At 39.8% G+C, this 15,949-nt stretch overlaps 1 protein-coding gene across 1 annotated transcript in view; it reads right to left on the bottom strand.

Annotated features, from left to right (window-relative positions):
• Window positions 1-14,330: 14,330 nt before the first annotated feature.
• The window catches only part of VWC2L (von Willebrand factor C domain containing 2 like), a 191,298-nt gene continuing 189,679 nt past the window's right edge, over window positions 14,331-15,949 (bottom strand). Inside the window, exon 3 of the mRNA XM_040228572.1 lies at window positions 14,331-14,479. Within this exon, the coding sequence (XP_040084506.1) occupies window positions 14,331-14,479 (149 nt within the window). The remainder of the gene's footprint in view (window positions 14,480-15,949) is intronic.

The raw sequence follows: 15,949 nt of genomic DNA on the forward strand, positions 1-15,949 counted from the left end.
CCCTGTTTTTACTTAGTTATTAAATTTATTTTTAATCAGATGTATTTTCATGGTGTAGCCAGAACCAGAATCCTCTCTCCAACTTGCACATTTAACTATGTTGCTCCCCCACTCCAGAATCTCCCAGTGGTTTCCTAAATATCTATTAATACAAGCTGAAGTTTAACTTTTTAACAGGGCTCATAAGATCCTCTGGGACTTGGCCAACACCTGCCTTATTAGCTTCCCCTCGCAGTCAGAGGGTACCATGGATTTGCTTGTAACTCTCCACACTTATAGTGCTGCCTCACTTTGCATGTCTTGATTTCAGGTGACCCCTTGGCTGCAACCTCCTGCTCACCTCTCCACATCCTGTTAGCCCTTCCAAGACTCAACTGTGGCATCTTTTCTCCAGAAAGCATACTCGAAAATCCAATGTGAAGTAATCCTCTTTTATGCTCCATCACATCCTGTGCAAACCTCTGTATATTGAAATTTTATTGACAGTTTTGTGTCTCTATTTCACTAGGCTATAAAGTTTTTTGAGAAAAAGACTATTTTGTATTCATCCTAGTACCCTCAACATGAAGCCCAGTGCCTTCCATTTGGTAAATGATTTAAAATGCTCATTAAATTGTCTTTGAGTTAAACTGATACACTTAACAGTTTTATGTAAGATTTCCTTTGGCTGAAAGTTTTAGGTAATTGGCCAGGTTATGGAAAAAACTGTGGAAGGATTCTTAATTTAGATACTCTCTGTGTAACTTATAGGTTGGAAGCAGATTTTAGGAGCAAATGGTGTGTTAAGGTCCCAAGGTATATATACACCAGCGGTTCAGCTTAGTTTTTAGGATACTGGCTAGAAGTTTCTGGGAACTGCTAGCATTGCCAGATTTATAGGATTGTTGTTATCATGTAGTAACATGTACTATGAATGCATTTTGATAATTAGAAATATAGATACATTTATGTGCAAATTATCAGTAATAATTAATGCTCATCAGATTAAGAAATTCACGGCCTATGAGGCCCTTCCAATTCTAGAACTCACCCCTATAAACAAATCAGAATAAAAATTGTTTTAACTTTCCCATACCTGACAAATTAGACTGTCACTTGGTCGTGTTGGTTGTCTGTAACTGCAAAAACTGAACCCATCACCTGACCATCTGAATCACTTTTGAAAAAAGCCCAAGCACTTTGTATTAACGTGCTCTCTTGGTCATTTTAGTCAATTTCCTCAGAGTCTAAGAGTCCAAAGAAGGAGACGAAAGTCTTATTTCTCTGAAGAAACACGAGGTTAACATGAAATGCACAATACTTCAATTGTCTCTGCTCTCTGGTAAATACATCCTCCTGAATGGATTCACTGGCTGTGAGGAGGTGTATGCAAATTACACATCTTCTTTTTCTTTTTTTTAATGTAATTTAATACTCTCCATGGATCCATTTTTCTGAAATGGGGTAATATGCTTCTTTTTAGGCAAATGTGTTTGCTCTTCTGATTTTCCATTCATTTGGTGGGTTTTGGCACCAAAATTCTGAGCAGCTGGACCTCTAATTTAAGGAACCTATAATGCACACATTCCTGGAAATGAGGGAACATTTTGTGTTTAGAAAGAAGTGGATTTATTTGACACTCAAGAGTTTCTGCTTTGTTTAGACAGATGACATACCTCTCCTGACATAAGGACACCAAGAAGGAACAAATTAGAAAGTTTAGGGATAAAAAGGATTTTATATCTTAAGGATACTTGCAATATATTATCTTGTCCCCTTTTTTAATTCACTCATTCAAGAAATACTAGATGAATACCTGCTATTTGCCAGGCACACTACTAGATGACTCATCAACTTAAAGTCTGGTGGAAGGGACAGTGGAAACATAATTTATATATGGAGTCATAAATTTACAAAAAAGTCTAGGGGGCTAGGGAAGAACTCCTGAGGGACCAGACCCAATCAGGATAGGGGGCTAGTGCTCCCTAAGAAGTACCCTTTAGGCTGAGAACTGAGGGCTGGAAAGAGGAGTCAGAGTGAGGGTTAGTCCATGGGCTTCAGGCCAGATTACAGAGCCCACGGTTCCTGCTAGGATGACTTGTCCCCTTTGGGAAATGTTTGACACTTTCTCTAGTCTCCAATGACCCCACCTCCGATGTCACAATGCTTTTTTCTTCTCTATTTGAGAGCTGACCTTTCTGAGCTAACTTGTCAGGGAGCCTTGTCTCTCTTTCTAGGCCAGTGTAAGACTTTACTGATGAGGGAAGGAAAATGGTGATAAATGACAAATTCGGCTAGAGGTGATGAAATCTACAATGAAGGACAAGCTCTCTCCTTCAAAAATAGAAACTGAACTTCCCTGCTGGTGCTTTTTAACATTTAACTCTGCTGTGAAGTGGCTCCCTATGTAGGCATCCAGTACCTTCCTAAATTAATGTATATTATTAAATACCTCAAAGCAGAAGAAAAAGTAAGCTTATAGAGTTTTTCCCCCTTTTCTGATCTCTGGGTGAGATTTTAGATTTTTTTAATATTAATAATTACATTCCTCCTAGTAAATCAAGGCCTGTAGCTCTGGCAATGAAATTAAATCTCCTTTTCATAAAGGAAATAAAGGGATGCAATAATATGGATGAATTTCATAAGCAAGATATGGAATGAAAGAAGCCAGGTTCATAAAATACAAACTGTATAATTCGATTGAGTTTTGAAACAGGCCAAAGTGAGCTGTGCTATTTGGAAGTTCACCATTCTTGATGGGAGCTACCCTTGGTGGTGGTGAGGGAATTAATTGGAAGGGATCACAGGGTGAATTTGGGGTGCTAATAATATACCCTATTTATCCCATAAGTATTGTCTGTGCTTGTATGTACATATGGTATAAGTCAAGAAGAAGCTGAAAAGAGGTTCACTTACAATGAATACTTTATACAAAGGGAAAAAACACTTGGCCTTGCAAACATGGCTCTGTAGATAATGCTAGAATCATTACAAAGTGGCCCTTTACAGTGATTCAGTTTCTTTGATTCAGCTCAACAGACAAAAATCATCTCTCACAAAAAATTTTTTTGGATGAGATTATTTAGTTTAACCTTAAGTCTGATGATGCTAAAGATGTAATTGCTCAAACTAAGCAAACAGTATTAGAAATCTGTTCTCATTGTGTTGGAGCCAAGGCTAAGATAATATGTTTCTATGCTGTATTTCATCACATGCGTGATGCATTTCCCAATGCTCTTTTATTTCTCCAGGAAATAGCTAAAGAAAACTGTACAATGCTATGTATGCAGTCTGTATACACTGGGTTTATATGTCCTGAAATAATGTTTGATGGTAAACAATATTTTTTCTGAGTTGACATTATTTCAATAGGCATATGAATTTGATGATGGACCTTCTGTTTTCTGTGAGAGCAACTCCATGGGATGGAATATGTGACTAGAGATATATGTTCTGGTTTTGCTTCCATAAGTGCAAAGAAGGAGTGGATCATTGCATGCTACACTGGTGTTATGAAATATCACAATTTTGTTCACCCCTATTTTTTAAGTTACTTTATGCTTTTCAGATGTTTCATTTCAAAAGTTTGCTACTATGACCCTAGCCATCCCCTCTCACTGGAAGATAGCTAAAGGTTTAAAAGTAAAAGACCCAGTCATAATCACTAAATGAAGCCATTGTAGACTCCTCACTCTGGAGTCTAGGTAGCCGGTGGCCAATCTGCTGATAAAAAGCATGGTCCTGAGGAAAGGGAGTCGGGGGGATGGAACACTGTTCTGCTCTCCCTCGTGAGTAGTGCTGGGGCCTCTCCCACTACTGTTTTTGCCCAGAGATGCTGTGTAGAGCTGTTCAATCACTCATGATCTGGAGATACGAGTGGGTTTCTAAAGCACACTCAGGCGATTAAAGTCAACATTCCTGAGGACAGAATACTTGTCAGGCTGAGAAGCAGGCAATGGAGTGGTGAGAACCTCCTGAAACACTGCTGGGTTCCCTGGAGAACCTAATGTGGCATCCAGCCAACAGGAGAGGAGTGTGCTTTATGGAAACACATGAAGTGTCTTGCTGAACATTCTCCTCCGACTGCGTGTGGGTAAACTCTGTGTATCTGGATCTCCAGGGGAGTCCTTCCCTGTTTGTCTTCTAGCAGTGCTGCCCTGCAGGGCCTCATCAAATAGTAAACAGAGCAGATAAATGGAAGATAAGTCTTCTTGAGCAAAAAAAAAAAATGACTCTTTAGTTGCTAAAGAAAAAAAAAAAAAAGCAATCAAACAAACCCCCCAACTACATGCTTAGGTGAATATCTTACACATTAAATAAGAAATTGTTTTCCACTGTATACGTGTGTCACATGTCACTGTAGTGATTTTTAGTTTCTGCACAGCTTGATTTTCATTCCCCTCTGCAACTCTCCTTTGCTCGTGTTCAGCCTCCCTCTAAAATCAGTGTGCCACACGAACCACAAATGATTAGGGATGGGAAATTAAATCTATGAACAAGCAGAACTAATGAAATGCTTCCCTGCAAGGCAAAGGTGGGATAAGAATGACTGCAGGCTAAAGAAGCCTGCAATTGTTAGGCACAAAAGTGGGAGATACAGCAAGTATGTGATCTTAATGACACAGCCGTCAGTCAGTCCACTGTAATATCCATGGCTTTTTACGTTTCTATTGATATATAGTCCTGTACTATTAACACATGGATACAAATACACATGCATGTGCACCTTAGACATTTTCTCCTTGCAGTTTAGAGATTCAATGCCTTATATCATATTTAATTCACAGAACAGCTCAATGAGATGGTAGTGTTGTGATTCCCTTTTTGGAAATGAGAAAGCTGAAGCACTCATAATGACAAAGGTCCATCTAATCAAAGCTATGGTTTTTCCAGTAGTCATTTATGGATGTGAGAGTTGGAGTATAAAGAAGGCTGAGCACCGAGGAATTGATGCTTTTGAACTGTGGTGCTGAAGACCCTTGAGAGTCCCTTGGACTGCAAAGAAATCAAACCAGTCAATCCTAAAGGAAATCAGTCCTGAATATTCACTGGAAGGACTGATGCTGAAGCTGAAGCTCCAATACTTTGGCCAGCTGATGTGAAGAGCTGACTCATTTCAAAAGACTATGATGCTGGGAAAGATTGAAGGCAGGAGGAGAAGGGGACAACAGAGGATGAGGTGGTTGGATGGCACTGCTGGCTCAATAGATATGAGTTTGAACAAGCTACAGGAGTTGGTGATGGACAGGGAAGCACTGGCGTGCTGCATGGGGTTGCACAGAGTCAGACATGACTGAGCGACTGAACTGAACTGATGCCTTATATTTATGTATCCAACAACCACAAATCTTCTCTGTAAGACTTTGCCTAGCATCTTCTTTATTATGTGTCTGTAAAACTGTAACCAAGGAAACTTCTTGACAGTTAGTTTCAGGCTAGTCTTGTGAGTTTATAGAGCAGGTGGTCATCCCCTCAGGTTGCCATTTCTGAGCATTTGGAAAGTGCTCCTTGCTCAGCAGTCCGTCTCTCACTTGCTTTCTGATGCTTTAACAGGGACCACAGTTGAGTCTGGTACCAGGTTAGGATGAGTCAATAGATGAAGTCAAAAAATACAAACACCATGGAAGGATGGCATTACCCAAATTCCTACAGAAAATTCAAGGACAAGCTTTGATAAAATGCAGTACACTGAGTATCCCCAGTTGGGTAAAGGAGAGAGAATTCCACAGGTCAGTAATGGGCAGATGGTACTAAGGCAAGTGATTCCTTCACAATAGGAAGGTGACCTGTATTGACTTTATTTGCTCAAAGTCCTTGGTTTGGTGTCAGGCACATATTTACTTATTGGGTGGATTTCATTGTTAGCAAAATGGGAGCAATTATATGGTCTGAGCTGAATCAGTAGAAGGTTCACCTTATATATACTGTGTGAGGGTAATTGGTTATTTCCTTCACTCTTTTGTTTAGTCTTTTGCTCTTTTAAAACTCATATTGCTGTTCCATTTCTCAGGAAGCCTTCCCACAGATCCAGAATGTTGGAAATATTCCCAGAGTACCTGTTTCTATCTAGAGCCTAGCACTTCCCACCCTGATAATTGTGGACTTGGCTTGCTCTTTGCCCCACCACACTGTAAACTCCTGAGAGCAGGAAAATATGCTCATTTAGTCCTAGCCCTAGTGCCCAGTTTCCTAACTGGAACATCATTTATTGAATAATTGAATAAACTCTTTAATGAATCTGACAGATCAAAAGAAAAGTCTGGATACAGTGATGGGTTAGCCACAAGACAATGTGCAGAAGCAGGGAACTTGAACATTTACTTTATCAACATAATGTACTTTAAAAGGTAGAATCTATTTTTCTAAATTAAAAAAGGCTTTATGGTATTTTTCTCAGAGTTCATTTGCCTAATAAACTTGCAGTGGAGAAATCAGATTAAGAGATTCCAGATAAACTCTCTTGTGATAATTGAAAAGGCCCTAGAGAATGGTGACTTCTGAAATACCACTAAGTCAGGAGAAGTAGGTGGGTGAGGGCAGCTACTGCCTGAAAGCTAAATAACCCATGTGTGTGGCTACCTCTCCCTTGAGATGGTAGCTACTGGGAGTCAGAAACAGACCTTTCAGCAAGATTAAAGAGATGCTATTAATTGCTATCGATCATGGTCAACAAATTAAATTGTATCTGCAACCACATCTCTGAAAGGTCTAAATGAGAAATGCAGTTAATAGGTCTGGTTGACCCAATGTTGTGATTAATTAAACAGAGAGTGGAATCAAAAAACAAACAAAAACCAAGAAAAATGTAATGGGGAAAGGGTGGGCATTCTTGCAAATCTCAAATCAAAATGCTCTCCTAAGACCTATTTTGCCACCTAATCCTGTATGTTCTGAAAGAAAAAAAGAAAAGAAGAAGACCACAGCAGATGGTTAAAAATTTTCTTTTCTTTTTAATTTCCAAAACCCTGGGGAAGAATAATATAAAAATAAAATGGACACATTCTGAAGGGGCATCAGCAGAGAGAGGTGTTGAAAATTTATAAGCAGTTTGTATTTTAATATGAAAAGAAATTATTTCACCGTGGTGTGAGATTAATATTTACCACAAATTAGTAAAGAATTCTTTTCTTGCCATGCCAACCTTTGATTTCCATTTCAAGAATATTATGAAGACATGTAAAGAAGGCTGAGTGCCGAAGAATTGATGCTTTTGAATTGTGGTGCTGGACAAGAAACTTGAGAGTGCCCTGGACTGCAAGGAGATCAAACCAGTCAATCCTAAAGGAAATCTGAATATTTATCGGAAGGACTGATGCTAAAGCTGAAGCTCCAATACTTTGGCCACCTTGTTAGAAAGACCCTGATGCTGGGAAAGATTGAAGGCAAAAGGAGAAGGGGAAGACAGAGGACGAGATGGTTGGATGGCATCATTGACTCAACAGACATGAGTTTGAGCAAACTCTGGGGGACAGTGAAGCACAGGGAAGCCTTCTCATGGGGAAGCAAAGAGTTGGACATGACTTAGCAACTGAACAACAACAGTGAAAACATGTATGACCAGTGGAGGACTATGGCTATTCAAACCAAAATGAAAAGAGGATTGGCAAGTAGAAGCAGAGGGGCTGCGCTGGAGACAAGCATATCTGAGGTTGATCCTAAAAACCTGGTCATTGCCAGCACCTTCAGTGTGAAGTCTAAAGTTGGCTATGTGCCACTCCCAAAGAAAGCATAGCTCCATGTTTTTGGTGGCTGTTATTAGCATGCATATCCTTCTAATCACTGGAACTAGAAATGTGGACTGTGTTAATTCTTGATCTATTGATCCTGCATGAAGTCCTGTTGTCCCAGCCAGTCTGTTTCAGGGTCATCATTATCAGATCAGATCCTCATTATTCCTTCCTGGACTCTGGTAATTGCTTCTCTTTAGTGTCCACACCTTTGTTTCCCCAGACCCCAACCCATCATTCACTCAGTTGTCAGAATTTTTATTCCAAGACTTACATGTGGTCATATCACTCTCTTTTTAATGTTAATGAATCCACAGTATCAATAAAAACCAAGTCCAATTTTCTAAACGTGATGTTTTGATCCCTGACAACTAGGTTTCCTTCCCAGATACAACTCTCACCGTGCCCCACCTATCTCCAACCTCACACTGAACTCACAGTTGATTGCTTGTCACACACTCCAAAGATACTATTTATCTTTTTAATATCAAACCAGAAATTCCTGCACATCTTGTACTCAAGCTATATGATCCAAACCCAGGGTTACTTTATCTATGAGATTTATCATACCATAACCAGACCTCATAATGATAGCTAACACAAAAGAGACTCTTATGTGCCAGGCTATAGTCTAAGCTATTTTATGGGTAGCATTCTGTTCGATACTTACAACTCTGATATAAAATTGTATGAGTCTGAGAAAATGACAGAACCTCTCTGAATCTCACTGTTCCAGTCTTCAAAACTGGGAATGCCAGTTCATGATTCCATAATATTAATAGTTATGAGAATGGTTGAATTGATGAATGCAGGTCATTATCTCTTATAAAGTAATGAATATAGTGTCTTGATGCCCAGACGGGGATCAAGGTGTGGTAGCTGAATAGCTGAACTTTATATCCAAATTTCTCCCCACCTCACCTACTCATTTGAAAGGTTTTAAAACTTAAACTTAATTCTAAAAGGGTAACTTTTTTTTTTGAAAGGATTCTTATTTAAGCCTAAGTGGTAAAGTAAGCACTGGTATTGGTTAAACTGGGAGTTTGGGCTTCAAAGAACTATGAGTTAAAAATTTTCAAATTTAAAGAGAAAACCATTAAGTCATCACCACAAGCAAAAATTTTTGGCATATAAAACAAATTTGGAGTCCTTAAAATTAAATAAAAGAAATCCTTTTAACTCAGTGTATTTAACTCTTACTCTGTGAGAGGCACTAAGGAACTAGCTCCTCAAAAGAAAAATACGCCTTCTGGGTGTATAAGGTTGATCAGGAGAATGAGATATCCACATCAGACAGTTCAGTTGGAGCTTCACTAATAATATTGCCCTCCATATTTGAGGTATAAATTGGGGTAAACCATAGGTAAGGTTTCCAATTTAGAGATAGCATTTGTTTTTCAAAATCATGAAGTTATTAAAAGCAGAGATATCACTTTGCTGACAAAGGTCCATATAGTCAAGGCTATGGTTTTTCCGGTAGTCAGATACAGATGTGAGAGTTGGACCATAAAGAAGGCTGAGAACTGGAGAATTGATCCTTTTGAAGTGTAGTGCTGGAATAGACTCTTGAGAGTCCCTTGGGCAACAAAGAGATTGAACCAGTCAATTCTAAAGGAAATCAACCCTGAATATTGATTGGCAGGATTGATGATGAAGCTCCAGCAATACTTTGACCTCCTGATGTGAAGAACAGACTCATTGGAAAAGACCCTGATCCTGGGGAGGATTGAAGGACAGAAGAGAAAGGGATGACAAAGAATGAGATGGTTGAATGGCATCATCGACTCAATGGACATGAGTCTGAGCAAACTCCAGGAGATAGTGAAGGACAGGGAAACCTGGCATGGTGTGGTCCATGGGGTCACGAAGAATCGGTCACAACTGAGCGACTGAACAACCGCAACCTTTCTTCTTCTTCTTTTTTTTTTAAAGTAACATGCTCAACATAAACCCTGAAATAACAAACCCAGGACTCTGTCACAGTTCATAGCTTTCCCTCTTATGCTTTGAAGTGCCCTTCCATGAATCCTGGATCAGAAATGAACTGTAAACAATTCTTTGCAAGGGACATAGGGAGCAGTGAGTTGAACAGATGGGAAACTGAAAACTGTGATAGTCTCATCATGTTTCAAGAAAATGTTGGTGGTGCTCAGGTGTGTATCCATGTATAGGGGGACACCATGCTGATGTTTTCTTAGTGGTTTGGCTGTTTTCTTTCTTCCTCCAACAATGCAGTGGATGATGGCAATTTATGGAGTATTGTTGCGCTTTACTTTGTGTTAGGCACTATGTTTGAATCAACGAGAAGGAAAATAACAGTTTGCTGTTACTCCTCAAGGAAAGCTTACACATATATAAAAGGCAATGTCCTCTGCACGCTGGTCATTGGCAGTAATTCTTGATGTGGGGCTCTTTGTTGCCCCTTGGAGATCAATTGGTAGAAAACCTCTTGCTTGCCCTGCTCAGCATGTAGGAGGGAGTTTAACGTGGACATTAAAAAAGCAATTTTCCCCAAAGCAAAGCCTCTAATAACAACAATAGACCCAGGAGTTTGTCAGTTGGCAGGGTTCACATCCCTTTTGTGGATTTAGGAGAGAAAAAAACCAAATGCAGTGTTACACATGACTTGGTTTTGATCATGCAAACACCCCATTCCCCTGTATTTTAGAAAAATCTAAGAAATTTGAATGTAAACTAGATAATGATATTTTTATGTTTGATTAAAAAAAATTATTCCTTTTTCAAAGAGACTACTTTCTTTGAGGAAGGGATGTAGGGATGAAATGATATGCCTGATATCTGCTTTAAGATACTCCTGGGGAAAAATATAGACGAAGCATGATGCAAAATCTTGAGAAATGTGGCATCTGGGCAATGGGTAAATGGAGGTTTTTTATACAATTTTCTCATTTTTTTTTTTTGCATATGATTGAAAACTTCCACAGTAAAAAATTTTCTGCTTTGTCACTTAAGGTACTGTGACCTTGGGTAGAACATTTAATCTCCTTGTATTCTGGTTTCCTCAACAGCAAAGCAGGGAAAATAAGAGTGCCTCCCTCATAGCTGTACTATGTAGATTGAATGGAAAAGGGTCAGTGCTGCACAGTGCAGGGCCTGCCACAGAGCAAGCATTCAATATTTATAGATTATCATTAGTAACGTGCATGGGTATGAACAGGGGAAATATTTTCCAATCACTTACCCTCTCACTGCTGGTTTGAGTTCCTCTCTGATCCCTAAGTCAGACTTATGTTATGAAAAATGAAAATGTATACAGACAAATGCTAAAGCTGATGCTTAATTCTAATTGAATATAGCTCTAATGACACATATAATCTCAAATGACAGACATAACTGAGAATCAGTCATTAAATGATGAGAGTTGGGAGAAGGGAGAAACTTAGGAAGGAAAATATACCACGAACGATGTTTGCTGGTTAACACACTTTATATTTAACAAAATAGTTTTTTAATAATATATTATTTTACACATCAAATATTGTTGCTAGAATCCCCTTTTTACAGTTGAGTGTTTAGTTGTTTTTTTTTTTTTTCTCACTAGTTTTCAGGCACGCCATTTTTCAAAGATTTTAGAAACTGAATCGTTTTTTAACAGGCATCGGCTGACAAACAGGATGTTGATCCCTTATTTAAACAGAGCTGTAGTTAAAGCCGAGAACCAAAGGCAGAGGAGATGTAGGAGAATTGAGGTGATAGGGTGGCTGCAAACAAAGTTTCAAAAGGAAAAAAAAAAAGATTAGGAAGCAACAGATGAAGCCAGAAAGCTGCTGTTCAGAGTTTGGAGAGAATTTTTCAATGACCTGGGTAGAAGAAAGTTGTAAAGTGTTTATCAGTTGATGAGAAATTCTGTCACAGTATAGGTTCATCTCTCCCTAAAGGGGCGGTGGGAGGGTGTGGGTGTAGGTGGAAATGTCAGTGCTACAAAGTCTTAAAGGAAACATCTTGTAGTGAGATACTATGAGAAAAGAAAAATCCAAGAACAGCAAAATAATCCCTCTCTCTGGCTGGTAACAGGCCGCTGAGCAGCATTCATTCTGAAAGCTCTCTGAAGAGAGTTTCTTTATGGGTATTATACTCCATTCTTGAAAATTCTTGCAGTGACTATCACTGAGCCAAGACTTTGATGCAAAATGCCTGTACCCTGGCTTCCCTGTTGCTCTTTCCTTCTGTTTTCTAAAAAGGACAGAGTAACTCCTTAATAATAGATGGGGTACTATGCTACATGGCTCTATTAATGATGTTTCTGGGTTTCAAACCTTATTCCTGTCATTTATTATTATTATTTCTTTCCAAGAGTGTAGATTTTTGAAGCTGGCAATAGGCAACCTCAGGGCAAAGAAAGCTCTATAATACATCTCTGTCTAGACATACACTGAAGTGTGGAGTAGTGCCTTTACTTTGGAGTGTGGGAATAAATCATGCAGAATTGTTCATGAATGATTCATGACTGTCTATATGATGTTTCTGGGGTGGTAACGGAAAAGCACCAACCTTGGTGCAAATTGGTGTTCTAAGGAAAGGCGGCTTGATGCTCTCCCTCCTATGATGCTGGCCTGGCTATTTGTATCATAACACAAGTGCAGTGTATGTGAGAAGTGTCAGGTCCAACGTGTCAACACATTAATTTTGGAAATGACAGTTCTTTCTTGATGATGGGAGGTGCTTCCAGGGAGGAGAGGCTTGGCAATTTTAAAGGAAAGCGCAGTGGGTGAGACTAAAGAGATGTATGCCCGGAGGGCAGACCTGTGACCGTGCGGCGGTGGGGCCTCACTCCATTTGGATCTCAGGTCTTCTGATCCTGCCTGCCCCCAAGGGCTCGGAGGCTCCCCACAGCCACAGACGCAGCCAGCTCTTGCCTGGCAGAAAACCACTCTCTACTGATTATTCTAGACCACTGGTTCTCAACCAGGTGAAATTCTGCCCCCTCCCAAACACCTTGGGGACATTTGGCAATGTTCAGAGACATTCTTTTATGACAATTAGGGGTGCTGCTCTTGGCATTGAGTGGATAGAAGACAAGAATGCTGCTCAATGTCATAAAAGATGCACAGGACAGCTCCCAGTGACAACTGTCTGGCCCCAAATGTCAATAGTGCTGAGGTTGAAAAACCTTGCCCAGGAAGGCAACGCTCCACTGGAGGTATGGCCAAGCCCAGATAGGAGTGGGAGCAGAAAAGGACAGAACATTGATAATGAAGATAACCTTCAAGGTTCCTCAAGGACCCTACCAGATCTGTGTCAGGGTTTTTGAGACAGGAGAGTGAAATAAGCGACTAGCTACGCTGTGTGGTTTCAGAACTGCTCAGTGTGCACTTGAATAGAGGTGGCATTAGATACCCTGTTTGTGTGTGTGTGGTTTTTTTTTTTTTTTCCTGTTACTATACTAGCAGCATTGCCAGGGCAACCTTGAGACTCTTCAAAGGTTCACTTTAATTGCTTAGTATCTAATATATACATTTAAAAAAATGTTCAACAAATGGAATTGTATTGTGCAAGACCCACTCTACCCTAATCTTTAATTTAAATCAGCACTTAAGGTGGAAAGAGTGTCCTGAATCTGTGTTTTTGTCAGAGGGTTGAGTGGTCATTAGTATAACATGGCAAACACAGTCCCGAACCAGAAAAACTGCCTGTGTACAAGTACTGGCTTTCAGCCAGAACTGAACTCGAGAGCCAAAAGTGTTCAGAAGGCTTCAGATTCACAGTGGGGCTGTTCACTCTGGTTCTGGTATTTATCATGCCAGGTGACAGAGTGGGTTTAGAGTGGGTTTTGTTGTAAGCTGAAATTAAATTCAACATCATGAGAAAGCCTAGTGTTTAATGTTGCAGTTTTGGATACCTGTCTCCCTTTGGATTCTTTAGTCAAGCTCATGGTATTCTTCACATATTAGTTTTTGATTGGCAGTTTCAAGGTTTTGTGAATGAAATGTGTGGTTTGTAAGAACCGAATTGTGAGCCCTCGCATAATGCACGGAGCATCAGTTCCCCACCTAGCCCAGCAGTGGACCCTCTCAATGCACCTCTCTCTTCTCCCCTGCAGGGCAAGATTCACTCAAGGGGAGTGATTGGCTGCATGTTTTTTCATCTTCCTAATCAGGAAGGATCCTTACCCTGGCACCGCTTACTAGAAGCTAGTTTGACACAACTCAAAACCTTCCTGTGCAATTAAATCTGGCCCCTTAGACTCTAAAGAGGAAAAAAAGGAATTACTACAGGAGAAAAATGACATGTTTACAGAAGAGTAAAAGTGGAGTAAGTCGGTAGATGGTGAGCTGGCAGGCCAGAGGTGTCACCAGAGAAGAAGCCTGTTCAAGGCTATTTCTTTCTTTTTGCTCCAGAAATCCAGTGGTCAAGTCACCATCAAGCAAGGATAATTACAAAAGCGGTTTCAATAGCTGTATACTATGTATATTTTGTATAGCAAGAAAGAAAGAGAGAAATGTCCTCTTAGTAAAATATTCACTTTTGTCAACCCTAAAAGGTTTTGCTGGTGACCCTGTTGTAGCTGGCAGGAGTTTGTTTGTTCTGTCTTGTTTTGAAGATGTGCTGTGTGGAAGCCATGGCCTCGTCTCCTAAGAGCTCGCCGTCGGGTGGGCATCGCCTCTACACAGTCTGCTTGCCTTGGCATTCGCGTTTTGAACACTGAGCAGGCTTCCACCAGTCCCCATGGTGACAGTGACAGATGTTACATTCATCCACTTTCACTTCAATGCCAGCCGGAATGATCGTCGTTCCTGCAAAGCAGTTTGGACCTGAAACACATATGCAAGCTGATTAGTTGATTAGGTCTGAGAGACTCCCTTTTTTGTTTCCCTCTCCCACCTCAGTTAAAAAAAAAAAAATCCAATCCCCAAAGCCATGAATGAGTAGGTCAACTACTCTTACCAGCGTATCTTTAAGGAATTTTCTAGTCATCTCCCTTAAATGCAAGCTTTTAACTTGTCTTTTGCACAGAGCTCTTATTCCACATATGTGTCATGCATTAAAAAAAAAAAAAAGTACCAATGCTCAAAAAAGAGAAAAAGTCTTAATATCTATTACTGAATACATGCATTTTTCTAAAGTAAGATATGGATTAAAGTCTATTTGCTTTATTCTCTGAGTGTTAAGACTGCCAGAGTGTCCCCTGAAACCTGAATGAGGGTCTAGCATGGTCAGCATCACTGTCTATGCCCGTGGCCTGGCCTTTCCCTTCCCAGAGTAGGTATGAGACAGTGAACTTGCTCACTCCCTGGTTTAAGCACCTCCCCAAGTCCAGGGATTCCTGGAATCCCCAGCTTGTTTCTTGATAATAATGAATAATTCATGACCAGATGATTTATTCATGTCCCAAACAAACTTTGTTAGAGGTTCATTTGATTTTTATAAAAAGAGTTCTTTTAATCTGATGGCTATCTAATATATATGTATTTTTAAGAATGACTCAAAGGGTTGGCTTTTGAAAGTCAGCAGGAATTTTACTTTTTCAGATTCAGAAAAGCTTTGCTCAAAATGTCACTTGCTTGTTATAGATAAGTGTGTTTAAAATTCACCAATCTTTTTTTCTTAACTTCTTGTCTTTTCCCCCTTTCCCTTACTTTCCTTTTTCACTCCCTAATTTTTGTTTTCTTTTAACCCTCCCAATGTAAAAATGCCAGTGTTCAGTATGGGTGATACTATTTCTCACATTCAAATAAGATAAAGATTGCTTCCCAAGGTGCAATGAATTATAGTGGGGTAGTACAAATTGCTCTTTCCTAGAAATGATTTGGTGTAAACCTCTGACGTACATTTTTAAATAAAGAGAGAGAGCACTGAGTTGTGCCTCCTAATGATTTATTCACCCGACATTACTGGCCACTTGCCATAACCACTAGAGAGAAACACGGCAACGCACATCAACATCAGCACCCCACTTTCACTTTCCTATCACTTGATAAGAATTTATGAGACGATCTTTACGATGAAGTAAATGAAATCAGGGCTGATTTGTAGTTCACTTCATAATTGGAAACTTGCCTTTCTAGAATAGTAATTATTACATTATTTCTCACCCAGAAGTATTTAATATGCTACAGGTTTAATCGCCCTGGTTCCAGAGCTCCTGGAACTCAATTGTGCGTGTGCTTGCCAGCGGTGTTTGTACACCTATGCCTTTCCTTCACTCAGGTGGACAGAATCTCGGGGTGTGTGCCCGGGTGTGAACAGCCAGTAAGAGCAGGAGGGATATAATGGATTCACAC

This window comes from Oryx dammah, unplaced genomic scaffold (genome assembly GCF_014754425.2).
Source record: "Oryx dammah isolate SB20612 unplaced genomic scaffold, SCBI_Odam_1.1 HiC_scaffold_27, whole genome shotgun sequence".
Classification (NCBI taxonomy): domain Eukaryota; kingdom Metazoa; phylum Chordata; class Mammalia; order Artiodactyla; family Bovidae; genus Oryx; species Oryx dammah.